The sequence below is a fragment of the Lissotriton helveticus genome, chromosome 8 (assembly GCF_964261635.1).
Source record: "Lissotriton helveticus chromosome 8, aLisHel1.1, whole genome shotgun sequence".
NCBI lineage: Eukaryota > Metazoa > Chordata > Amphibia > Caudata > Salamandridae > Lissotriton > Lissotriton helveticus.
Window position 1 is genome coordinate 1,594,793,314 of NC_136069.1, and position 27,019 is coordinate 1,594,820,332.

The 27,019-nt window shown below is 43.4% G+C and overlaps 1 protein-coding gene across 2 annotated transcripts in view; it reads right to left on the reverse strand.

Annotated features, from left to right (window-relative positions):
• LOC144772073 (transmembrane O-methyltransferase homolog) overlaps window positions 1-27,019 on the reverse strand; it is a 110,300-nt gene that overhangs the window by 6,942 nt on the left and 76,339 nt on the right. For both annotated transcript variants that reach the window (XM_078656256.1, XM_078656257.1), the window contains exons 2-3: window positions 2,808-3,090; window positions 777-973 (exon numbers count right to left, since the gene is read on the reverse strand). In XM_078656256.1, the coding sequence (XP_078512382.1) occupies window positions 777-973; window positions 2,808-3,090 (480 nt within the window). The remainder of the gene's footprint in view (window positions 1-776; window positions 974-2,807; window positions 3,091-27,019) is intronic.

A 27,019-nucleotide genomic window follows, 5' to 3' on the forward strand; every position in this document is an offset into this window, starting at 1 on the left:
GCCTCCCTTTAGCCATTGGTAGTGAATTGATCGCCTCTCTTTTGCTATTGGTTGACAGTCAACCCTATTGCCTTTAGACATTGGTTGTGAGTGGACCCCTCCCACCCCCTCTGCCATTTTGCCACTGGTCAGCAGTCGACCAACCTGCCTTTAGCCATTGGTAGTGAATTGATCGCCTCCCTTTTGTTATTGGTTGACAGTTGACCCTATTGCCTTTAGACATTGGTTGTGAGTTGACACCCCCCTGCTATTTTGTCATTGGCTGGCAGTCCACTGGCTTGTCTTTAGCAACTTTCTGCACTGAGTTCTTCAAGGGTGAATCCTTCTACACTTTGTCTTGAACCCTTTTGCTCTTTGTAGTTCCAGCAACCCACTGAATGTTGGCAATAGCTTATCCCAGAAGAAAACATTTGAACATTCATTTGACTTCTAAGAAACAGACTAACATATCTACTGAGTGCTGCCTTTTTCTTGCATTCCGTAACTCACTGAATAACGCAATCCACAAACCTGCTGGGGCAAGGATTTACCAATCAGCAATGACTTCACTGAACAGTTTACCCTAAACAAGCAGTTCATTTGTTAACAATCCAATAACATTTGCAACACAATAGGTTGACCAGCTGCCACCAACAGGGCACTTCCTGACCTGAAGTATGGCCCCGTGGGGCTGTGCATCTCAATAAAGGCCAGGCACCCGAATAAAGGGGAGTGGCTGTCTCATTGAATCAGGAGAGACTATGTGTGCAATCGGAATGAGGAGCTGCGCTACTCACTGTGTCGTCATCAAATCCCGCCAAGCGGATGACTTTATCTGCCACCACCGCGTTATTCAGATCCATCTCCACCGTATAAAGCCGCGCGCCCAGGGGCAGGGCCTGGGCTATTAGGACAGTCGCATAACCGCAGTACGTTCCCAGCTCCAGTACGTTGAGAGGGGCCTTGTCGTACACCAGACGATCCAAGATCTTACCTACAAGGAAACAGAAGACCAAGGTAGAACACAAAAAAAGACAGATGAAGCCAGGACAGTATAAGGCTTGTAAGACTCTCTTGTGACTTTCATGATTCTATATATTAAATTTAAAACCCAATATGGGATTTATACCAGGGTTGCACAAGATTTTCAGAAAAACAGTAACTATACAAAGGTTTCCACTTAGATTAATACATATTAAATTATGTCACGTGAATCACCAGAATAGACAGGTTGTTGGGTGTCATATGGTCTGGCCATATAAAAAAATGTTTGAACGCCAGGCGAGAAATTAATTCCTTAACAACATCTACAAAACTACTGCATCCGCGTGCCTATAGCCAAAAAACATTTATTGGTGTGAAACCATCCTGAAGTTGAAAAAGGTGAAGAAGTGTTGGAATTCAAAGACATTCAACCCATGAACTTCAGTCAAAGTTTATTCAAGGTTGAAGGGGGCAAAACACAGGGACTTTCTCCACCAGAAAAGCCACGGAAGAAAGCGCACAAAAATAAACCAATTGGTTTGGCTATTGTCTATTTCATAAACCCAGGGAAAGTGTATGCATGCATCCTGAGCCAACCAAGTCTTTAACTCTCCTAACTTTTTGAGATGACGTCTTAACTTGGACCCCCTTGACTAATGTGCACCAAACATGTCAGTACGTGTCTCCGGCACTTTGGGGAATATTAACAGTAAAATGTTGGAGAGCGGAACTGCGCCAAATTTGGCAGCGCCATGCTCTGACATTTTTTAAATTCAGTGATGTGGCGTATTCACAAGAACACAGTGCACCCCTGTGTTTCCCATAGCGCTGGCACAAAACACTGCCAAGCATCAGTGCAGGCAGCCTGCCGCCATCTTGCAAGAGTGCCTGTGCTGCAGGGATGATTGTTTACGTGCAAGAAGGGACACTTTCCTGCACATAAACAATCAATAATGGCGATTTGCTCTTTTTATGTATGCTGCAGAATGCAGCATACAAGGAAAGAGCAAAAAACGAGGACAAATTTATAATTTCTCCTCGTATCGCCATTGTAACTCCTGGTAGTCTATGGCATTCGTTTTTGACGTTTGTAAATCTTGGGCAGGGCCGGACTGGGAACCACACCCGGCCCTGGCAAAGTGCTTGGCAGTGTCAAAAAGCAATGGGTGTTGCAGTGGAACGCCCACAGCAACACTCATTGCACGTACCTGTGCTTTAGAGGACTACGGCGGAAAGGGGCATATTTACATGGTGTTGTAAGCCAGACTGAGTGGTTTAGTGCCACCTTGTATATATGGTAAATGGTGCCACGCCACCAGAGTGTCAAAAAAAGTGGCGCTCTGGTGGTGATAGAGGATTTTACATATGCCCCTCTGTCTCATCAGTGGTTGGTGCACAGTGGTCAAAGGGCTCTGCAAGAGCAACGTTTTTAAGAATTAAATAATGTTTTTTGCTAAAGTAATCTGGCAATCTTAATTGCACAGAGTGTAATATGCTGTTTATTTCCATTGTTGAGCATGGGGAAGGGCCATGACTTGTGAGAAGTGAAGCATCCAATGGGGTATGATGTCAAACCTTGTGACATCATACCTCAAAACAATGCAACAAAGTTTACAAATGCACACATCTGATAGGTACACACGTATAAGCTAATGATTTGCTAAACTGAAAAGGCAATCTTTAAGTGTGGCAGGAAGTGGTTGCATCACGATGTCTTGTGCATGACATAACATATTAAAGAAACAAAATAGAAAAAGATTATAACAAATATTGTATTGATCACACCACCTGAAATGAGGGCAGGGTTACTTACGACCCTGCAGAGCGGCAACACGTACACATACCTTTCTGTGGCCCCACATTGCTGAGGTACTCGCAGTGGTAGCACCACTGGTCGAAGGTGTCGAGCACGTGTTGGGGGTCTCCTGGGATGGCGTGCGTCATGACGTACTGGAAGGCGCGCTCTTCACGGGGGATGCCGGTCAGGTAGTCCTGCAGCTTGCGCACTATCACTGCCCGGTAGAATAGCAGGAAGTAATGGCGGTAGCGGATAATCAGTGTGACCACGAAGGGAATGAATGCCAAGGCTATTGCCGGGGAGACCATCCTGGAAGCAGGAGGAAGAGCCTGGAATGAAACAGCAGCAAGGTTATGTGAAGAGATTGCACTATAGACTCTTTCACTTGTCAACCTTATAATCTGTGTCCTATAAAGAACTCCCCATCTACAGAAAAGTCGACTGATGTGGGCTTTGGCGGGTGACCCACCCTCCGTCAAGGAAGCAGAGGTAAGAGCCTTTTCAGTTCACACTGACTCCCACCCACCGTACTTAGAGAACTCTGCCTGCATGGAGGAGTTTCAATGCTTTCAGAGGATCCACCGCCACATCGGGTCCTCTGAAGCATTGACATTTTCTGGCAGAGTACCCTGTCGACCAAAATCTGAATGAGGTCTGTTAAAGTCTAGACCTAGTTACACAATTCTCTCTAAAGGGGACCGATCTTTCTAGTAGAGTGAGCGGTGAAAGTAAACAAATCACAAATTTTCGTTCCGAACCCAGTGCGACCAATGTAGCTGCACATTAATCCACTCGACTGTTCGATCTGAGTTTAGTAGGTTCAGTTATAAATTCAGAAACAAATCAATGTTGTAGATTAATCTCAGAAAGATCGTATAATGGTACAAAAAGATCAAAGTAAGGCCACATCTCCTTAAGAGATGTACCCTATATAGCAAAGCAAACGACTAACTTTAAAATAATGACGCAGGCAGTCAAGAAGAAGAAATTAAGGTTAAATGACATCAGATGATTCTCTTTAACGAGCGTGAGTACAGTAACTTTCCCTGCACTACCTTAATAAAGGCACCCTATATTGAAGCATTTCAGTAAGGGTGTAATCAAATAAAAAAGGAAGTAAGGTGTCATTCGTCAGTCTTCGCTGGATCAAGTAGCTTAAAGCCACACATGCAGAAGCATAGATCTGCTCTCTAAGGAAACCTAAGATGGACTCTCTCCTCACAAAACACAACACATAATATCTGCCGTCGACTTGACACTCTCATGTGACTTCTCCTTGAGAAATGTCCATAGCTTTGGCTCAACTGGACACTTTCAGCACCTTTTCCCAGCTAGATAACCAATTAGCTCTCTTCGTCCTTGGTCATTCCTCTCCCGTGAGAACTACTCTCCTCGCTTGTTAGCAATTTCCTCGGCCAACTCCATCGTCTCGTGCTTTACTATCGACTAAGACAAAAACTCCTTTATTCTAACTAATGAAGCTTCTCCACACCTACAGTAGAAACAAAATGAGGCAAAACATTCCACAGCGAAAGCTGAACATAATCAAAATATGAGATTTGGACGTGAGTTTTTCTGAAACAGAAAACCTTAGGCCGAAAAGAAATAACACATGAAATCAAACTAACATATGTATTAGGCCTCAATTTAACCATCCGCTTTGGCTAGTGCACTGGATTACAAATACATCATTTCTATGATGCATATGCATAAATACAATGCAACAACTATAGCGGTGTTATGATAAGTATACTTCACATAATTAATTCAGATCATATGCATAAACCTGAAACACTAGTTACACACTCCTGGTTACATCTCTCACAATAAGACAGTTTGTTAATTTCTCCTGTCATGTAAATATGCAAATTGTTACATAACTTTATTAATCACGTTCTAAATGTATAGTTCAAATGAAGTACTTTGGATTTGCATTACTTCGCTCTTTTAGTACATTAGTTACAACAGAGTATATATTGAGTGCTGAGTATTCGTGAGTATGATGCACTGCTACATCATCTTCAGATGGGATCAAGATTACGCCTCTTCAGATCCAAAGTCGTCACATGAATGTACACATTAGTGCTCACCTTCTAACACACATCAGAGCACCAGAAAAAGCACGTGAGCTGGGTTCTTCCTTATTTGAGACACCTATTTCTCAAGTCTCACTCGCTGTGAGTGAGACGCATAAATCTGGAGGTTGGGTTGAGCCCACACACCAGGCTGAATGTTGCACTACTGTATGATTGCTTTCTTTTCTATATTCTGTTTTTTCCCAGTACTCCTCCCTGGAGGTTAGTCTGCACCAGGGAGTCGCAGCGCCCCTATGATGAAGCATGTCACTCATTGAGTGGGTGAGGGCAGTATTTACACCCTTTTGGGATTCCGAAATTGGGACATATATTTTTAGCTCTTACTTCTCTCTTTTGTGTAGGTGAACAATGGTTTTTCTAAATTTTTATTGAAAAAAAAGTTTTGTTAAGCAGCAGGGGACTGGCTGGCCCACATCCTAGAGGGTAATATACACATAAAAATAGTCCCTGAGTTATTACCTTTAGTTACTAGTCCTTCTCAAGCAGTGAGTAGTATAGTTTGTGGTTGAATGAGGGAAGACACGAACCTCTCTTCCCTTTTTCTGTGGATTAATTAAATCCAGGAGAACTGAAGCCATCCCGAGTGTCTCAGATATCCACATGAGATGTCTGCGTCTGTACACGGAATTGCACATTTTCTGTAATCTGGTGCAGCGCAATGCAGATTGAGAATTTGCAGTTTGACCCGTAATTACTATTTTATAATCTATGGTTCTGTAGTCAGCCGTGTAGTCCTGTATATATCTGTCGACCCCGGTTCTTTGAAGGGGGATTTTAGATCTGCACACGTACCTACTTTACACTTTTATTCACATGAAGTGTGACTTGCAAAAAGAGTTACCAACCAGCCCCCTAGTATCTACTGTAAGACCTGCTAACTGAGAAAAGTGCCAGACTTCTCCAGTTCCTCACGTCCCTTGCCCCAGTCCAGCTTGTTTTTCCTTGCATTATTAGCATGTACCTGATGCAAAGCAAAATCCTGGTCTGGATGTGTTGCTCAACTTAAGAGCTCTTCTCCACATCCTCACAGATCATTGCAGAAGGTTCTCTGGGCCCGCAAACTGTGATTCTGGCCTGGATCCATCATCCTGGACCTACTCTGGATGTCCCTACAGAAAGGTGTGCTGCAGTGTGCAAACCTGCCAAGAATCGCAGATCCATACACAACTATCTACTCCAGTCCAGGTATTTTCTTTGGATTCTGGGACATGTACTCTGGTTTTATAGTGGGAAACATAAGAACACAAATCCGAGAATGCAAGGGAAAAACGTGAACTAGAGCATCTAGTCAAGCATGTATTTTTGTGCTGATGCTTTAAGTAAAAAGAAAAAAGTGCCAGTATAGGCTGTTTAATTTTGTAGATGCATCCATGAATGCCTGAAAAAGTATGCGCACACATGCATCAACACGGATGCGCATGCCTACTAAATGACACTACTCATGACAATGGAGAAGAATATGGAGCAGCAAAAAGTTATCCAGTGCTTTTGACCCTGTTGATCACTGTACAGTCTGGTCCAAATTAAAAGTGGTTGTGGAGTCGCTCGTGACCTAAGATGGCCGCCTAGTCACAGAGCTCCACGCCGCACCGGACATCGCGGATGTGATTTCGGCGGTTCCAGCACCGTTTTCATTATTATGCGGGCGTATCCTCAGCTCTGAACACCTTCTCTACATGAGGATATCTTTGTTGCTCACTATGTTCCTGGATTAAGACCAATTTTCTTCACGTAACTATTAAGTTGCTTTAGCGACCTCCATTTTGAATCCTAACTTACATTACTTTTCCTCAAATTTCAATATACTGCACTCTGGAATGCCATTTTTCACTCTTTTTTACTATTTTTGTTGCATTTTCTTCGGCTGACCAGTATTTCTATATTGGGAGGTCCAATTATTTATCACAATATTGGACTCTTGTGAAGTATTTTACGTCAAATTATTTGTGCGTTATTAGACACGCCTTTTCTTGGTCCCTGACAGTGTTGTTTCATGGGTAGGAGCAAAAATGTACTACACTCTTCCAAAAAACTTAAGTCCAGTGAACCAGTGTTTTGTCCTGCTTACTTTGCAGCCCCCAATAATTCCTCTCAGCCTTCTGAGGTATTGGCACAATTGGCGTATTCTCGCCCTACAGCTTTGCTGACCATGGCGTCTAAATCACAATTACCTTTGACTACCATCAAGAGAATTAAACAAGATTCTCTCTCCCCTCCCAAAACTGTTTCTCCTGTCTCTTTGGATATCGTTTTGGAGGAAATTCGTGCTCTAAGACTATTTATTGAGGAAACAAACTCTTGTCTGCAGACTCTGGATAATAAGTGGTCTATGGATTCCTGCCTTTCTGTGGTGGAACAACAAATCAGAGACGTACAGGATTCATCTTCCAGTATTTCAATTTTGGGGAAGGAGGTTCCACAACTAAGAAGATCGACTGGTCCGCTATTGGTCTCGCTATATGCGGATGATACCATCCTCTACGTTAGGCAACCACAATCCAACCTGGAGCCGCTCCTTCTGGAAATCACCCGCTTTGGGAAATTCTCTGGCCTTCGCATTAACTGGCACAAATCGGTTATTTTTCCGCTGACACCCTGCACTGTCGAATGGCCCTGCTCCTTCCCTCTTACGTGGTGCCATGACTCTGTAAAGTACCTTGGCATCCATATTCACATGGAGACGGAGGCCATCCTCAGATTGAACTACGGCACTGCTGTGGCAGCCTTGGAGGGACAGATTGAACAATGGACCAGGCTCCCGTTATCCATGGCTGGCCGTGTCGCTATCATCAAAATGATAGTTTTACCCCGGTTTCTGTATCTGTTCAACAATATACCCATACCCCTCACCAAGGTTTTCTTCACGCAGCTTCACTCTTTGCTCCTGTCGCTGGTATGGGGAAACAAGACCCCCCGAGTGTCCTGGCGGGTACTGACTCTCCCATATGAGAGAGGCGGGCTGGGCGTCCCTGACTTTTACCTCTACTTCCTCGTGGCGCAGTATGCATACGCTTACCCATGGTTCCACCCTGACGCCAGGATACCTTATCTGAAACCTGAAGCCGACTTGGTGTTGCCTGGCTCCCTGTCTACGACGCTACCGTCGGGCTTCCCTAGAGACCCAAAGGACATCCAAACGGTGTCCACCACGTGCTGGGCATGGGGGAGGCTGAGGCGTTTGGTTTGACCTCCCACATCTGTACTCTCCGGCGCTTCCACTTCCTAACGCCACTTGGCTTCCGATAACTGGGGAGGTAGTGGTGCGTAACACATTCGCCAAATTCCACATTGCCTCGATCGGGGATCTATTCCCGGAGGGGCACGCGTTCACCCTGACTGAGGACCCCAGGTTCACTGATAGGACATTCATGGACTCGTTTGTCCTAACTAGACTGCGCTCTTTACTGCGCGCGTCCTTCCCGTCGTTTCCCCTTACCCCCGAGGAGATGACACCTCTCACTCTCATCATCCAACACCCCTCGAGTGCACACCTGGTCTCCAAGTTGTACCTGATGTGCTGTGATCTCCTTCCCTCTCGAGACCAGGCGGTGAGGGCTGCCTGGGAAGCTGACCTTGGGTACCCCATCTCAGACGACCAGTGGCAATGGTACTGCAGGGCGACCAAAACTGTTTCGCTTAACAGCAAGCACAAGCTTTTGCACTTTAAATTTCTGCGCAGGCTATACTTTACACCCGCGAGACTCCACAGAATAGATCCATCGCGCTCACACTACTGTCCCAAATGCGGCGACCAATTCGCTGACTTCGCACACCTCTCCTGGACATGTCCCAAAATACATGACTATTGGTCCCGAGTGCACGTGACACTTGGCACCATGCTCGGTTTGCCACTGGCCCATGTACCGGAAATAGCCCTTCTGGGTTATGTTGCGGACTTTCCGAAAACAGTGCGCAAACTAGCGGCGCTGGGCTTCTTGCTGGCCAAACGGGAGATTGCACTACGTTGGTGCGACCGACGCCCCCCCCCTACATAGCGCCTGGCTCCGGAGCATGGCACACTGCAACCTAAACAGCACTGAATACTCGGAGATGGTCCCCTCTGCGTCACGACCGGTTGACATCTGGGGCCCCTACCGCGCATACATAGCGACCACCATTGAGGGTTCCCAGGCTACACCAGCCCCTGCGAGGGTCCCTGAGGGCATCGGCTGAGGGGGGGGCTTGGCCTCCACTGAACTCTGGCTGAAGTACACAGGGGTTGTCCACCCCTCTTCCCCACCCCCTTTTTCTTACTGCCCCTCCTCTCTCTGGGTGGGCATCTTGCTACGACTGGAATACCCAGTTAGCTAGTGTGTTTGCGCTGCCGACTGAATGTGCGGCCCTGAGTGGCCACGGTTGGCATACACCATTGATGATGGTCCCCGTTTCTATGCTGGCCATGTCTCGACTATAGGATCGGTGAATGATACCTCTACTGGCGATGACTGACTGTGTCACCTTCTGAATCGTTATGTCATGTTGTAATTATTCCCTTATTGTGTATTTGGTTTTTCTTTTGGGAGAAAAGTATACATCCAATTGTCAAGTGTCTTGCATGCATTCCTGACGGAAAAAAAAGGTCCAACCGTCCAGATTGCTTCATTCTGCCTTCCGATGTGCGCACTATATGCTTGATGTTCGCTACTGAACGCCACCGGACCCCCGGGTTGTCGGTATTGTGGCTGTGTCCGTACATCTCACTCCCACTTATTGCCCTTCCTTGATGCTGCCGGCCCCAGGGTTGTAGGCGATGTAGCTGTGTGCATTGTGAAAGCTTGTAATAAACGGTTGACCACCAAAAAAAAAAAAAAAAAGAAAAGAAGATCGACTGAAGATCTCGAACATAGAAATCATCGTAACAATCTTCGCTCATATGGGCTTCCTTAAGGTCTTGAGGGTGATGACCCTGTTACGTACTTTACCACTTTTCTTCCACAGCTTTTGGACCTTCCTGGTATAACCAAACTAAATACTCAATGGACACATAGACTCGGTCCATGTTTGTCTTCCTCATCTGCTCCATCTAACCCTTGTGGAGTAATTCTCCTATTTCTGCAATTCACAGATCTGCTACAAGACCTGAATGCAGCTAAAACCAAGAAACAGCCGAATTGGCATGACACAAAATTGTTTATTTCTCAAGATGTTTCCACAGCCACCGCTTCATCCTGCTCTTCGCTCTCTGGGTGCTCAATATGGCTTATTCCACCCGTGCTTATTTAAGGTCAACTTTTTGAACAAAAATTCCACATTTGAGGATCCAGCAGATCTCAGAAAATTCATTCATGCTCATTCTACTTCCTCTATGGAGATCGCTGGTCCTTCTCCTAATACTTGACTTTAATTGGTCCTTCTGTAATGTTCATATCTTTGATTCTGCTTTTATTGAAGCATTTTATTTAGTTTCATTGTCTTTTTTACATAACCTTCCTATTCTTATTTCAGGTTCTTCGGATCCCATTTTGTACCTGCCTCATGTTCCTGCTCTTGTCTATGTTTAATTGACATCCCGGTGTGGAGCGTTGCCCTTTGTTACGTGTGCGTTCTTGTTGTCCGTTGCCGGCTCTCAACTTTCCCTTGTATTCCCCTGTGAAGGTACGTATTACAGTCGGCACTTTTGGCATGTACTGTCTCTTCTTACTCTTACTTCTTTTCCCCTGTTCCTCTTTAGTGTCTTTTTCCTTCTCCTTCTCTTGGTGTTATTGCAACATTCTCTCTCTATGTTTTTCTCTTTACTTGACTTCTTGATACCTTTCACCTCGTCATTCCTTTTCCTCTCAAGGACACCATTCCAGTTTATTCTTCTCCCTCATCCTTCTTTTTCTTCTCTCTTGCATTATTATCTCATTGTTAAACATGTTGTTCTGTATAAATTGTTGATATTTTTCATTCAGAGCTATTTCTTGAAATGTGAAAGGTTTTAATAGCCTAATCAAAAGACAGAGAATATTATCCCACCTTGCCTCTTGCAATCCGGATTTGGCCTTTCTACAAGAAACCCATCTTACAGAAGCAGAAGCATTAAAATTGAAAAAGGGTTGGGTTGGTTCAGTTTTAGTCTCCCCAAGCCTCCTCTAAAAAAAATGCTTTCATTATTTTGTGTCATAAAAATTGAAATGTAAAGTTCTATCACAAGAAATCGATATGGAGGGGAGATGGTTGTTAGCCAAACTGCTTATTAATAATATCTCTTTGACTGTGTTTAATGTTTATGGCCCTAATCAGCCGGACTATACATTTTGGCCTACTATTACACAAAAATGTATCCAGTTTAGAGATGACCTCTTTATTCTAGGAGGCGATTGCAATCAGGCTGTTGACCCCTTTATTGACCGCCAGCCCCAGGTATGCTTCATCCCTCATAAAACCCAAAAGCAATTTCTTAATTCTATTTTCTAATCACATCTTGTTAATGCTTGGAGACTTTCCCACCCTGACACTATTGACTTCTCATTTTTCTCTCCTCCTCATATCTTCTAATTTTTCTCTCCTCCTCATAACTCTCTTTCCCGATTAGACTTTATTTTTCTTTCACAATTCTTATCTCAAAATCTTATTTCTTCCTCAATCTAACCTATTTTTATCTCTGATCATGCTCCGTTTGTTGCTGATTTTGATTTGTTCCCTCCGCATCCCAGGTCTTCCCGCTGGGGCTTTAATAATTCCTTTTTGCTGGATCCTCTTTTCTCTTCTTCATTTACCTTCTTTGCTAAAGTTCTTTTGTATTGATTGATAATCCCAATACTGCCTCTCATATAATATGAGACTCCTTTAAACCTACTGCTCGGCGCCACGCCCTTTCCCACGCCCAACATTTTAGATACCTGCAGCTGCGCCACGCCATTCATGCCCATCTCCCTTCACCGATCAGCCTCCCAGAGTTCAACCCGCTAGAAGCACAAGTGATGATGGGGAATCTAGGTAGGGGAGGAGTATCCCGAATCTATCGATCCCTCATCAATAATAGCCCTGCTTCTTTAGATCGGCTGCGCACCCGTTGGGAGGGATGGGTAGGACCCCTAGAAGAGGCCGATTGGAGAGACGCATTACTGGCCCCACGGACCCTGACCATATCTTCCAAGCTGCGCTTGGTGCAGATGTACTATCTCCACACAGCTTACCTCACCCCAGAGAGGCTTTTCCGAGCCCGATTGCGACCCTCCCAGACTGTCCGAGATGTAGGCAATCCCCGGCCGATTTCTACCACATGGAGTGGCTATGCCCGGTGCTGGAGAGGTTTTGGAAAGGAGTGGAGCAGGAGCTTTCGCAGGCCCTGGGTTGGGAGGTCCCGCACGATCCATTACGACTACTGTTGGGGATCTTCGATGGTCTGGATGGCTCCAGGTCGGATAAACGCCTGTTGGGGACGGTGGTGGCGGTGGCCAAGAGGGACATAGCGCGACACTGGGCACGCGCTGTGGCGCCCACGGTGGGGGGATGGAGGAGGTAGGTGGACTGGTGCGGCGCCCAAGAGGAGGCTCTATTTGAATCTCCAGATCTGTTTCCTAAAATATGGGGGAAATGGTTCAACATGATCCCGCCGTAAACCCAGATATACAAATCGTTTTAGGAGTTAATACTATTGTCATACAAGCTGTACTGTTGGACTGGAGCGGACTGACCCCATGCATATGCATTGTTGATTATGACCTATTGTACTTGTAGATTTGTGAGCTGCTGCCAATGAATTTTCTTTGCTGTTTCAAAATACTGAATAAAGTTGATTATAAAAAAAAAAAAAAACTACTGCTCAAGGTTTAATTATAGACTTCGTCTCCAAAATAAAAAAACGGTTCCTTCAACAACACAAATCTACACTTGCAAATATCAAATACCTGGAGCACAAATTTTATACCTCACCGTCGGATTCTTTTATCCAAGAACTTGTTCGTGCACCACTGATAATGATTCATTTATACGTCTTAGAAGCAGTGCTCGCTACTATGGCGGACGTAATAAAATGGGTAAACTTCTGTCTAATTATCATAAATTCCGGAAGGATCGTATTTTAATTGACTCCATTTACTCATTGATGTGAAGCTTATCCATAAAGATTAGGACATCCTCGATGAATTTATGTTTTTTTATAAGACTTATACACTCCAGAATCCCCTCCTACCGTTCCCTCTTATCCAATCTTATCTTAATAACATCCACACCCCTTCTAATGTTCATCTCAACTTCTCTACAATTGAATCGGATCTATCTCTTGAAGAAATCTCCAGTGCCATAACAAATCTAAAGAAAGGTAAAACTCCCGGGCCAGACGGTTTTACGGTTGAATTCTATTTACATTTTTCAACTATATTGCTCCCTAAACTTTTACAACTCTTTCACTAATTTTTTCTTTCTGGCAAAACGAGCGGTACCTTTCAAGATGCTAAGATTTGTTTAATTCACAAAGAAGGCAGAGACCCTATGTTTTGTAAAAATTACCATCCTATATCCCTGGTCAAAGTCGACTATTAAATATTTGCTAAATGACTTGCTCTAAGATTAGAACCCCTTATGCCCCACTTGGTTGTTAAAGAACAATGTGGCTTTGTCAAGGGTAGACTTACCTCGGGTAACTCTTGCCTATGCTTTAATGTCCTAAACAAAATTCCTTCTCTTTCCAACTCCCTAGCGGCAATTTCCGTTGATGCTGAAAAAGATTTCGATAGGGTAGATTGGTCCTTTTTATTTGAAACTCTTAATTGGCATGGCTTCGGCCCCAAAATAATCCCTCTTATCTCCTTGTTATATTCTGCCCCTAGAGCTTCGGTGTTAGTTAATGGTTGTACATCCTCCTACTTTCCTTTACAAGGTGGAGTCCCATCAAGGTTGCCCCTTTCCCCTCTTCTTTTTATTCTAGCACTTGAACCCTTTTAATCATCTTTCGTAATACTGATTCTATATCCGGATTTCCCTATGGTGATCATCATTTGAAACGTTCTGCTTATGCAGATGACATATTACTTTTTATTTCCAACCCTGAAATATCTATCCCTTCCTTATTATGCAAAATTTCTTCATTCTCCCTGGTCTCTGGCTATAAGATTAATTCTGATAAAACAGAAATTCTCCCTCTTACCAAATTCTGCACTCAACATTATTTTTCTTCGACAGGGTTTTTGTGGAATAGATCTAAAATGAAGTATTTAGGAATATGGTTCTCCAACTCCATTTGACTCCATTAAAATGATGATTACTCCTATCTTACTTTATATTTTTTCTATGCTTCCTATTTTTATTGCGTCTTGTTATTTTAAGAAGATAGATTCTTGTCTCTCCAAATTTCTTTGGAAAAGTAAAAAAACTAGAATATCCTCATCACTTTTTCGGAGACAAAATCCAATGGAGGTGTTAAATTTCCTGATTTTCGAAATTATCATAAATCCTTTTGCCTCTGTCAAGCCTCAAAATGGCTCCTCTCAGATTCCTCTCCCTTCATGCCTCCATGGCTTACTATTGAACGTTCTTTGCTTCTACCCTTTTCTATAAAGGAGGTACTGGCCTTTTCAGCCAATACTCCTCAAACTTCTCTTCCTCTATTCAAGCACACGTGCTCCTTACTGAAACAGCTGACCCAGCCAATGATTAACTCGAAGGAATCCTTTTTACTTTCACCATTATGGCACAATCACCTTATTACCATTAATAACAGAACCTTCCTTTGGAAATCCTGGAGACTGAAGGGAGTAGCTTGGGTCAATGACCTATTTGATGGTACGACCCCTTGTTCATTTCCTCGGTTCCAATCCACTTTTAATTGTCCTTGCTCCTTTTGGCATAGATTCTCCATTTTAATGGCAATCATTCTTGACATTCTATTCTCTTCCCTCAATTCCCCTATCTTCTGGAGAGAATTCTCTTCTTAAGATTCTGGTTTCCCTCCCCAAGGCCTCTCTAGTATATAGGCATGCCTGATCTCCAGATGTATGACATTATAACGCATGCTTTTACCACGCATGCCTTTACAACGCGGTATTTACAACGCATGCCTTTACAACGCATAGCGCTTTGGGGTGCTGGATAGTGAATAGTTTAATTAACTATTCCAACTCCAGTCCCCGTGGATAGTAGGGAAGGTGTTGGATAGTAAATGAAATCTATTCCCTATCCTAGAGCGCCCCCCAGCGCAATGCGTTGGAATGGTTTGCGTTGTAAAAGTTGCGTCGTACAGGCACTGTGTGGTAAAATTTGCATTGTAAAGGATGTTTCCCCTGATCTCCTGATCGTGCTCGACCTAAGAGTAAGATGGAACTTGCCTGGGAATCTGATCTGGGACAAATTCTGGAGCCGATCTCAAAATCTCTAGATCTGACTCTGTCACTCAATCTATGTTCTTCCTTTATCACAGACTATATTTTGCTACTATTTCTATTGCTACTTTTTCCCATTCAACTAACATGAATTGTTGGACATGTGGATCCCCCTCAGCTGATCTAATGTACCTTCTCTTCATTTGCCCTAATGTTATTTCTTTTTGGAGGAAAATTTGGTTCAATATTTCTCTTATATTTAAGATACACCTTCATTTTTCCAATGTTACTCTTTTCTCAGGGAGCTTATTAGAGTCTCTGCATTTCCCTACTCATAAGCATGGTCTAGTTGACCTTATGCTGGCTTTAGCCTTCCAAAAAATTGCACTTAAATCTGTCTGTCCAACCCTGGTGGAATAATCTGTGCTATTACCATTGGCTAGATATTGCTTTTGCCCCCTCCTGTAAACCATTTGTTAACAGAGATCTCTTCTGGTTGCCACTTAAGTCATATCTAGATAAGAATGTAAAAGTTCTCGCATACGTGCTGAAATTTTTAAACCTCCGTAATTGTTTTATTTTCTCAGTTCTTTTTTCTCTGATATCTTGTTGGCACACTGTTTTTCTAATTATTATAAGATTGTTTTTATAATCATTTAAAGCTATGCAATATAACACGTTCATCAGTTGTAAGAGTATTTCCTCCTCCCTCCCTCCATACACACCCCTTTTTTCTTGCTCTTATTGCCGTTATAAAATATAAATAGCTTTCCTTGTTGTTTTTATGCTGGCTGTACTTTGTAATTCTCTGCTTAATATTCCTACTATGTACTGGCTGGCCGTATGTATCTTTTTCATGTTATTTAATAAAGCGTTTTAAACACACACAAAAAGTGCCCTATTCCTTCAGCTCTCCTATTGTACTTATACTCATACATCCTAGTTGGATTTGAATACTGTATGGTCCCCAGAATTATTTCATTCATAAACTTTTTTTAATAAACAGTTGAAATGAATGTGCTCTGCAGGTCTACGGTAGTCTCGGAGTTCTGCCCGATGTTTTGCTCCATCATTAGATATGTCCTTGTTTAACCATCTTTATATATTAGAGAAGATTCACTCTTTTTGTATCAATATTATGAAAGGCAACAATGGTAGCTAGTTCCATTATCCATATATGCCACAAACAACAATGTAGTTAAAAAAATATACAGAAAATTAAATTATGGCAGAAGGGATTTGTGTTATGGAAAAAATCAGAGGATGGTGGTAACACATCAAGACACAAAAACAAAGTTTGCTCAGTTGGTATGGGTTTATTTCAGTTATTTGTGGCTATGGGTAGGAAAGTAGCTTCAGTGGGATGTTTGCAATGTGACACTCCTCCCCCCAAATGAATGCATTCTTAGCTAGGTAGTTGGATCTGGGGGCTCAGAATCCGGTCTGCTGCACCTATGTTGGGTTTCCCCCCTTGTTTAGTTGGGAAATGTGAGATACACACCTCCTGAATTTCAGTGACTAAGCTTTGCCCCTGGCAATGGGAAAGGTGAGATCACGGCCACCTTTAGCTCTGGTGGTGCCCGGTGCAACAATCTTTTTGTCCCCCCTATGACCTCCTCCTCGGATTCCCTCACTACCACCCAGCAAAAGTGCCCCTAATCTCTCCACAGCCCCTCTCTCACATACATTTCATTTGTTTTAAAGTACTGGTAAAGTCTGACTTTACTAATCCACCCAGCTATCCACATAAAACACTGATCTGTTCTTTTCAGCAGGCGGATTAACCCTCTGCGCTACTTTATGGTGAGTCAAAACTGCCAGTAGACAAAACTCGGATCGCTCTCTCTAGCAGGAGCATTAATCACAAGAGTTATCTTGACCTTTTTTCTGCTGCTTGAAAACTTGACACGCAAGGAACTCTGCAGTAGGTACTTTTAAATTGTAAGTTATTGCTAAACAAAGCACCCCCCTGAGATCAGTGCCCCCACAAAGTCAGCCCTGGGTGAGATTGAAGTATTACTAAAGGTATATGACGTAGAATGCTTGTTAGCTATAGCTTTCCACTTACTATAGGTGAAGGCTTTTTAGGGTGACTTATGTAATGTGACCACAGAGTACTACAGTTGAAGGTTTCTGACGCAATCTGGGTTTGGTTAGCCTATACTTCTGTGGCTATGCTCTGGTGTTGCAATACAGATACAACCTCATCATTCATCTACAAGTACTATACGCTCCCCGACAGCTGGCGAAGTGCACAAGGACACAGATTTTCAGCATGTTTTACTCGATTGATGGTACTCTCTTAATCTGATTTAAGTATAAATGATGCTCTACTACAGTCAAGAAAGGGAAAGAATAATCGAAAGGTATGGTTGAAGAGTGTAGTAAGATCTCAAGAGTTTGCAGGTTGATCACGTTCATTTGTAACTTTTAACTTGGCCCTAATTTGGGCATGAAGGTACAACAATTTTATATACATTTTTGTATGGGTGGTTTGCCAATAAAGGAAAATATTGGACATATAAAAAAGAAGTCCAAATAGATCAATCCTGTAATTTGTGTAATTGTAAGGTCCAGGACCTTACTCGTTTACTTTTTGTTTGCCTGCCCTATATATGGAAAAAGGCTTTTAAAACCTATGTTTGTCAACTGTAATAGCTGATGCAATCACATTGTTTTATTTACCTGATTCAATTAATATTTGTCCTCGTATTTTTGAATGTTTTTCAAATGATGGTGTATGAATATTTTAATGATTTGTATTGGGATCGCTCTTGGTAACTATATGTGGGGAATAGTAAATAAATAAACGTGTTGAACCTTTCCTGCCGAGAGCTGTTGGTAATTAGATAAAAGAACTGTTACCCCTGGAAGCTGTGATGGTTGAGAATTGGAGTGTTCAACATTGTACGAAGGGACACAACCATTACACCGCATTCATTATGACGCATGCTTTTACCCTGCATGCCGTTGCAATGAAAATGGCTTGCCGTAGGGGGTAGAAGGTGTTGGATTTAACGTCAACACCTTCCCTACTATTGCACAGACTGGAGTTGGAATAGTAAATTATACTATTCCAACATCCAGCGCTCCACCCGACAGCAAGTCGGGGTAAAAGCATGCATTGTAACGTCATACAACCCCCTATGAAATATGTGGATTGCTTTTCAATTATAACATTCAAATGTACTTCTTTTGCCTAAACTAATGAGGTGCAGGCAATGCAAGCATGATGTCTGAGAATTGATCTGCCTCAGAATCCACTGATTGACCTAGGAGGAGCTCTGCAGAAGGTGAACACTGATCAGTCCATTGTTAGGTTTCACGATTATTACCCAACTGTTTGACTCTATTTAACCAACGAAACACTACTAGTATCAACACAATTAGTATAGAGATGATCATCAAAGTACTACAAGATCCTCCAGCCCAGAGTCAAAGATAAAAAATATAAAAGCATGAAAACAAGCAGACACCTCAGAGTCCAAGAGCCAGAACTAAGGAATGCATTAAACCATTTATGATGACCCCATCTCAACAGCCTTCAGTTTGTAATGCTTCCAAAAGTGTTACTATTCAGAAAGAATTTGCAAAGGGAGTGATAGCATAAAAGGACTATCTTTCCTGTCAGACCCCATTTTCTTCACCAACACGTAAGCCTGAACACGATCACCTAAGTTTACTTCGACCAGATCAAACACTCACTGATGCTGAGGACCAGGAACAGAAGGAGGCAGAGGAAAAAGAACTTCAGCTTGACAAGTTCACTAACACTCCCGGCCATAATCAATGATCCTGTATAAGTAGCTCAACATGATTCTAACCACAGACGTTGAAGAAAGACAAAGGACAATCACGTTATCTCCAAACTGGACCCTATGTGCTCACCTTCCCACCTCTATGCTGTGCCTCTTTTCTACTGTTATCCTCCAACATCCCTTCTCAGGGACTACTACATTACTTAAACCAGAGAATCTACCACCCCACTACCTCAACATTACGAATTGCCTAACACGTGGAGAAAACTACTTTTCGGAGGCGTAGCTTCAGGTTTTTTTGGGGGTGTTACACCGCCCTACAAATGCATTTTGTACTAAGTAGTTGGTACAAGAGTTTTAGTTGGGTATGGTGCGGTGTCTGTCAAATTTCACTTGGGATATTCACATAAGACAGACAAAAACACACATGCACGCGCTCTCTCTCCTTTGTGTTGAACTGTTTAAAAAATGTTGGTTAGTTTGAAAAATATTGTGTTTCATGTACTCCTAGCAATACGCAGTGCCCGTAAAGCCATCCTCCTTCCCTGCTTCTCATACCTTGTATTTTCAGTAGTTATGCCAGTCTGGTTGTTGGAAAATCTGAAGTTCACACCCCAATCTTACTCTCCAAGCTAAGCCCCTGGTTACTTTGTGGTCCAAAAAAAACATTATAATTGGCCAAAGGCGACCAACAACACTTTCTAAAACTCTGTAAATACATAAATATTTCATCAGTATGAAGGTTCTATCCTAAGATACATTCAACAAGCAATAGGAAAATCAATAGGTCTGGCTTTGGGTGCCAGCCATTTGGCTTTACCTATTCTTGTTTTGTCATTTTGTTTTGTAACACTTTAACATTGGGGAGCTGCTGGGCTCTCGCTGTTATGAAAAACACAAAAAACACTTGGCTAAAAGCAAAAATGTTTTTGGGTCTCAAAAAACATGTATTGCCGTAATAATCCCTGGCACAGAAAGGAACAACTTTGTGTGTGTGCCTGCTCCTTGTGAAATAATAAAATAAATAAATTGTGTGTCTTGTAAAGCGCACTGCTACGCTGTCACTCACAGTGAAGGTAGCCAATGGCTGTAGTGGACAGACACTTTGCCCCTTTATGTAAGCTGTAGTGTGAGGAAGAAGAATGCAACACAACAGCAAAACAATGGATGAAGAGGTCAGGCGGAAAGCCCTTAGAAGTGTATTTATAAACATTCCACACATATGCATGCTCTCTCTCTCTCTCTTCTTTCTCTCTCTCTCCCTGTCTCTCTGCCTCCTTCTCTCTCTCTCCCTCTCTCTCTCCCTCTCTCCTCTTTCTCTCTCTCTCTCTCTCTCTCTCCCTCTCTCCTCTTTCTCTCTCTCTTCTTCCTCTCTCTCTTCTTTCTCTCTCCATCTCTCTGCCTCCTTCTTTCTCGCTCTCTCTTCTCTCTCTCTCCCTCCCTCTCTCTTCTTTCTCTCTCTCTTCTTTCTCTCTCTGTGTCTCTGCCTCCTCTCTCTCTCTCTTCTTTCTCGCTCTCTCTTTCTCTTCTTTCTCTCTCTCTGTCTCTCTGCCTTCTTCTCTCTCTCTCCCTCTTTGTTCTTTCTCTCTCCGTCTCTCTGCCTCCTTCTCTCTCTCTCTCTCTCTTCTTTCTTGCTCTCTCTTTCTCTTCTTTCTCTGTCTTCTTTCTCTCTCTCCGTCTCTCTGCCTCCTTCTCTCTCTCTCCCTCTCTGTTCTTTCTCTCTCTCTCTCCGTCTCTCTGCCTCCTTCTCTCTCTCCACTCCCTCTCATCCTATGTCTCCCTATTTACATTTAGTAAAACATAAAAGTCTTGGCTGAAGCCGGACCTAGAAAGCGCCCCTTCCTACCTGTTGGTCGCTGGTGTTCTGTTTTTGCACTCTGCACCTGTGGTTGGCCAAGAGTCTGCGCCCCAACAACAGCCGCCTCCAGGAATGAAACGTCGTCGCCGCTCGCGCTGCCGCCAGGAGAGACGTCTGTGTCCTGGTGACGCGCTCTCTAGGCCGGACAGCAGGACTCCATCAATAATGGATCCCAGGGGGCAGGCAGCCGTCCAGAGCCGAACAGAAGAGGGGCTGTCACCCGAGAGGCCTCGGGCTCGGGTTACCCGCAGTGCCAGGGCTGATGGAGCCAGCTCGGGTCTGCTGGATGGAGCGAGGCGCACAGAGCATCCTTTCTAACACGACTATGTTAACTTTTGTACCGTCACCTGTTGTGCGACTTTGAGCTCACCTGCTCTTATACATGAGTTCATGTTTTAGCCAAGGGGACTATTATTCCACTGACTGGGGAGTTTTGAGGTTTAAATAAACACATTGAATGAATGTCTCTTGTACATATTAAATTAAGACATTTAGTCAATTCAACATATCAATGATTCACTATTATTTGATATTAGCACAGTGGAACTTCTCTGCCAGCTTAATGGCCGGAGTTTATTTTTGTTTCTGCGTGTATTCAATTTTAGGATATTACAATGAGGCGTGATGTGAAAGGTTTAGTCAGTCAGTCAGTCAATTGTTTAAATTAAACAATGTCTAAGAATGTGGTGGTCTTAATGATGAGAGAGTGATGGTGAGTGGAAAGGGTGAATGCAGATGGTGAGTGGAAAGGGTGAATGCAGATGGTGAGTGGAAAGGGTGAATGCAGATGGTGAGTGGAAAGGGTGAATGCAGATGGTGAGTGGAAAGGGCGAATGCAGATGGTAAGTGGAAAGGGCGAATGCAGATGGTGAGTGGAAAGGGCGAATGCAGATGGTAAGTGGAAAGGGCGAATGCAGATGGTGAGTGGAAAGGGCGAATGCAGATGGTAAGTGGAAAGGGCGAATGCAGAAGGTGAGTGGAAAGGGCGAATGCAGCAGGTCTTTATAACAGAACAACATTCATGAACCTTCTAGAAGACGTTATCATGAGATAATTGCTATCCTCAAAGGATGCTTCTCATGCAGAAGCAAGGGAGCATATCCAGTGTGAAAGCCAGTGATCATGCACTCTAGAACATTCACTGATCCATACTATTGGTACATGCTGACTTGGAGCAGAAAGGATTGATGGATTGAAGGCTGACGCTTTAGTTTAAAAAGAGACTTTGAGTCCTTTTCGTTGGACTCACTGGATATGGTATAGTAGACCAGGTATTGAGCTAGAAAGAGTCATGTCTGCCCAGAAGAAACACCTGCAGTGAGGCCTTACTGTTTCAATCTCCCTTACAAAGCTTTTATCAGTTGAGTGTCGCGTACCCCGGTATTGTCCATGTAGAAAAGAACTGTCATTGACACTCAAATCTACGAGGTAGGAGGAAAATAGTCTTTTTTAACCCAAACATTTTTATGAGATATTTCCCATATGTTTTCCACTTGGGATAGAAGCATTTATGACTTGGGTATTGTCCAGAAGGCACTATGCCAACCAAGCAGAAGTAGGACCTCTATCCCGGATGCCATGCTTACAACCACACAAGGTACCACAGCCCGATGAATGATTGTTGTATGTTGTAATGTGGCTGCTGTTCATGTGCTTCGTACCCCATGACAAGGTGACAAAGAACCATTGCGGACAGCTAGCCCGCTACTCTATGGGAATGCTTCGAAAGATAGTGTCTTACGTCGACTGTACAATGATATATCAAGGATAGGAATATTGTGATTTACTGATATCATGGACAGAATATCGAGGGATACAATTTTGAAAGGTAAGTGCAGATAGAGGAAATATGGATTTACTATTTTGAATTGCACATTTATGCACACTGGAAATATAAATATATCATCAAGGTACATATATGTGGAGTTAGGCATAGAAAAGATATACTTACTTACCATTCAATATTTTGTCCTCTGATAATGTGTCACTGACATTTGGTGCCATCGAGATTCGTACCTCAGTTTTCCGGGGGCACACCTCTACATCAGTAGTATCTTGATATCACGCATGAGGATCAGGATTGTGCTCTTTATAAGTTTTTTCGCAGTACGGAGGGGGTGATTCCTGCGCTTTACAAATCCCTTACATACATATTTGAAGCAAAACAGAGTATGATATAGATAACGTAAGTAACATACACTGGAGTTTAGATGAATAGAAAGTGTGAGATTGTAGTGTGCATATGTGGGAAGTGTTGTGCATGTGGAGCAGAAATCACTCAAGCTGTCACGTGTAGGTGAACAGAGACATATGTGAAAGAGTGTGAGAATAGACGTGACCAAGCAGGCAGATACCTCACATAGTTTGGAGTGCTCTGTTTTATGCAATTTAAAAACATAGATTATGGAACTGTAGGAAGTGCCTTGAGCTAAAGGGTGCTACCCTATGAAGATGCAATCTTCCATCAACTATAATGTATGCTCTGAAATCCACCTACTATTGGCAGTCAAGAAAAACATAGGGCTGGCCGTTCTGTTACTAGGGGTGCTATTTTCTCAAAATATAATATGTCTAATTCTCGTGAGAATTATGGGTACTATGCCAGTTTCATGAAAAATTGCATACAATGCATGCCCTCCCTTCCTCACAAAAAGTCACGCAGGATAGCAACTCAATGCACTTCACATAGTTTCTACAGTCACACGGTGAATTTCGCCGGTGCACGCGCCTGCTGCAAACATCCAGGTTCCTGCAAGGCATTTTCTGTTCAAAACCAAAAATGACCATTGACAGCGTTAGCATAAGAAAAAAAGAAAGTATGTGAAATATCAAGGTTTATGCAATATTACCCTTACTTAATTAAAGATTTCCTGCAGCCTCAGTATATGCCTGAAGGGTCCACTCAAGAGCGACAGAAGATCAACCCAAGTGGCATTATACAACCACCTTCAGTATACAGTCTGAGTGGTCACTAAGCAGCGCAGAGGGTCAAACCATTCCATGACCAGCCATGGTATATGTCAGTCTATCGCTATGCGACCAGCAAGGGGTCCAACCATGAGTGGGAGGGGAGCAGCACACAGGAAGCGGGGTTACACCACCAGTTATAATCTATTCCTAAGAGGCCCACTCAGAAGCAACCCATAGGGAAGGGCATCATAGGAGCTGTCAGTGGGAATGAACATTATACGGCTAGTCATAGTCCGTGCCTGAAGAGCTGCCCAGGAGGGCACGGGCAGCCCATAGCAATGGACATCACAGGACCAGCCGGTGGTTAGACGAAGTCTATTGTTAGATTTGGGGGTCTCTGGTTGGCACAGGTAATTACTTGTGACAAGCAGGGACCCTCTTCTCTAGTCAGGACAAGGGGATTACCCTCTAAAATAACCCCTGCTCACCCTCTAGGTTGCGTGGCACGAGCAGAGAAGACTTATCTCAGAGAGCTATAGGTTAAGCATTTGTGAATGTTAGTCAGAAAGAAATTCCCTTTGGGTAAAATAACAACAGTACCTAGGTACTCACAAGCATATAAACAACCATTTAAGACACCCACATATCACAAGGAAGCAATGTAAATAAGTAGAATTTGCCAATATATGTGAAAACACTCTAAAAATATGTCAGATTATAAAAACAATTTATTAAGGATACATTACATTAGGTAAAAACAGAAAATGGGAAACACACAAAAACGGTACAGTAATTCATAAAAACCATATTCAATTAAAAAGGAGTATACAGGGAAAAAGGATAGAACTCAATCAAAAAACAACAATATTTGAATTCCTCCTTAGTTTATATTCCCAGATTCGCTCCTTAGGCGTCGACGCGTTTCGGCGGTATGTTCATTTTAATCCGCCTTCATCAGGACAATAAAACTATAGAGTTTCCCATATAGATTCTCAAGCATAAAATAAATCTGATAGATATTTTAAGGGGTATTCCGCCTCCTTAACGTCAGATCAAGTAATTCGTCCAGCGAATTCTTTTGTCTATGTGTTCAGACACTATTTAAATTTTGCTGGTAAGAGGCGTAACTACGTCTTTCAAACTCATGTGGTACTCCAGCTAAATGACTGGAAGAAATTAATCTAGCGCTAGGACACAGGCACGCAGTAGTAAAGATTTCGCTTTCAACTTCCGTCACCGGTGAGACGAATAAGAGCACGCAGGACGTCCGCGATTAAGCGCCTAAGGGATTACAGAGAGGATTTCCCTCGAACAGCGGGTATCTTTGGACAAATCCCTGAACCTATGCTGTAATTTAACTCTGCCCAGGCAGGACGGAAGTTGAAAGCGAAATCTTTACTACTGCGTGCCTGTGTCCTAGCGCTAGATTAATTTCTTCCAGTCATTTAGCTGGAGTACCACATGAGTTTGAAAGACGTAGTTACGCCTCTTACCAGCAAAATTTAAATAGTGTCTGAACACATAGACAAAAGAATTCGCTGGACGAATTACTTGATCTGACGTTAAGGAGGCGGAATACCCCTTAAAATATCTATCAGATTTATTTTATGCTTGAGAATCTATATGGGAAACTCTATAGTTTTATTGTCCTGATGAAGGCGGATTAAAATGAACATACCGCCGAAACGCGTCGACGCCTAAGGAGCGAATCTGGGAATATAAACTAAGGAGGAATTCAAATATTGTTGTTTTTTGATTGAGTTCTATCCTTTTTCCCTGTATACTCCTTTTTAATTGAATATGGTTTTTATGAATTACTGTACCGTTTTTGTGTGTTTCCCATTTTCTGTTTTTACCTAATGTAATGTATCCTTAATAAATTGTTTTTATAATCTGACATATTTTTAGAGTGTTTTCACATATATTGGCAAATTCTACTTATTTACATTGCTTCCTTGTGATATGTGGGTGTCTTAAATGGTTGTTTATATGCTTGTGAGTACCTAGGTACTGTTGTTATTTTACCCAAAGGGAATTTCTTTCTGACTAACGTCAATTGTGGAACCCTATCCCTTTGGTTTCGGGGTCCCTCTCTCTTTTATTAGAGTAAGCATTTGTGAACACATACAGTAACTCAGTGACAACACCACACATGGACACCAGACCAGGGTTTGTATAAAAATAGGTATCTTTTATATAAAGGCTTAGTACAAGATCCAATAACGGTAATAAAATGGCCACAGTACTAATTAGGGATCAAGAGTTCTTTTTAAAATGTGTTCTTTCTTGTTCTGTGCTCTTCACGCACTCTGTTCGACTCGCACAGCATTGCGAAAAGTGTCTGATGGGACAAAACAGCACTGCGGACACTCCGGTCCGAGGCTTACACTACTGGGGTGCGAGTCGTTTTACAGTACCTTAGGTTTGAGTAGTCCGGCTATGATAATGCGGGCAAAATGGAAGGCGGGCCAGGAGCGTTGTCGGCCCCTCTGCGATGCGAGCCCCGGCTAGTTATAGGCGTCTTCTGCGAGGCGTAGAGCAGGGGCCACGGGGAGCGAGGCGGACGTTCCTGGTCGGGATGCGTTCACATTTACGATGCAAGGTGCGAGCCATGCCTTCAAGAGCGGGGGTGTCTGCTAATCCCGGACATTGCAGTGTGGGGCGGACTGTACGCTGCAAGCGTATGAGCCGTACTCCGCCCTGTGGTGCGCTTCGTACCTCAAATTCCAGCGGCTGGGACACGGCGAGCAGTGCGACTCGAAGGGGGGAGGGTGAAGCAGTGTGCGGTGCGGCCCGGTTGTCTTACGGTGCGAGCTACGGCTCGTAGAGGGAGCGGAGTCACACGGTTCGGGGTGGCAACTGGCGCGAGCTTCCCAGCGGTCAGATCTTTGAGGCGCACTTAGATCGCGGCTCCAGCGGCACAGGAAATTCTGCAATTTCCAGCAGGTCTTGTGAAGCCATTGGGAGTCCAATAGTCCTGGGACTCCGTTCAGGGGGCAAGCTCACCCACAAGCCCTTGGAGATCTTTGAAAGCACAAGTTGAACAAAGTCTTTCCTAGTCTTTTGCTCTTCTCTCACAGCAAGGGAACCACTGCAGGCCAATATGCCAGGTCAGGGACAGTACTCCTCCTTGCAGCTTTCCCAGTTCCTTCTCGTCGGGCAGAGGTTCTTCTTGTTTCAGCAGGATCTGAATTCTTGGGAGCAGGGCCCCAATATTTATACCACAATTCTTTTGTTCTTTGAGGCCAGGGGGCCTTTGCCTAGTTCAGTCCAGTTCTTGAGCACTTTGTTGATATGACTCTGGCCTGTCTTTTCAGTGTGCAGGGCAGAGATATCAGACGCTCCACAGGAGGTGGAGCCAGCATTGTGGTGGCAGAGCACAGCCCTATTCA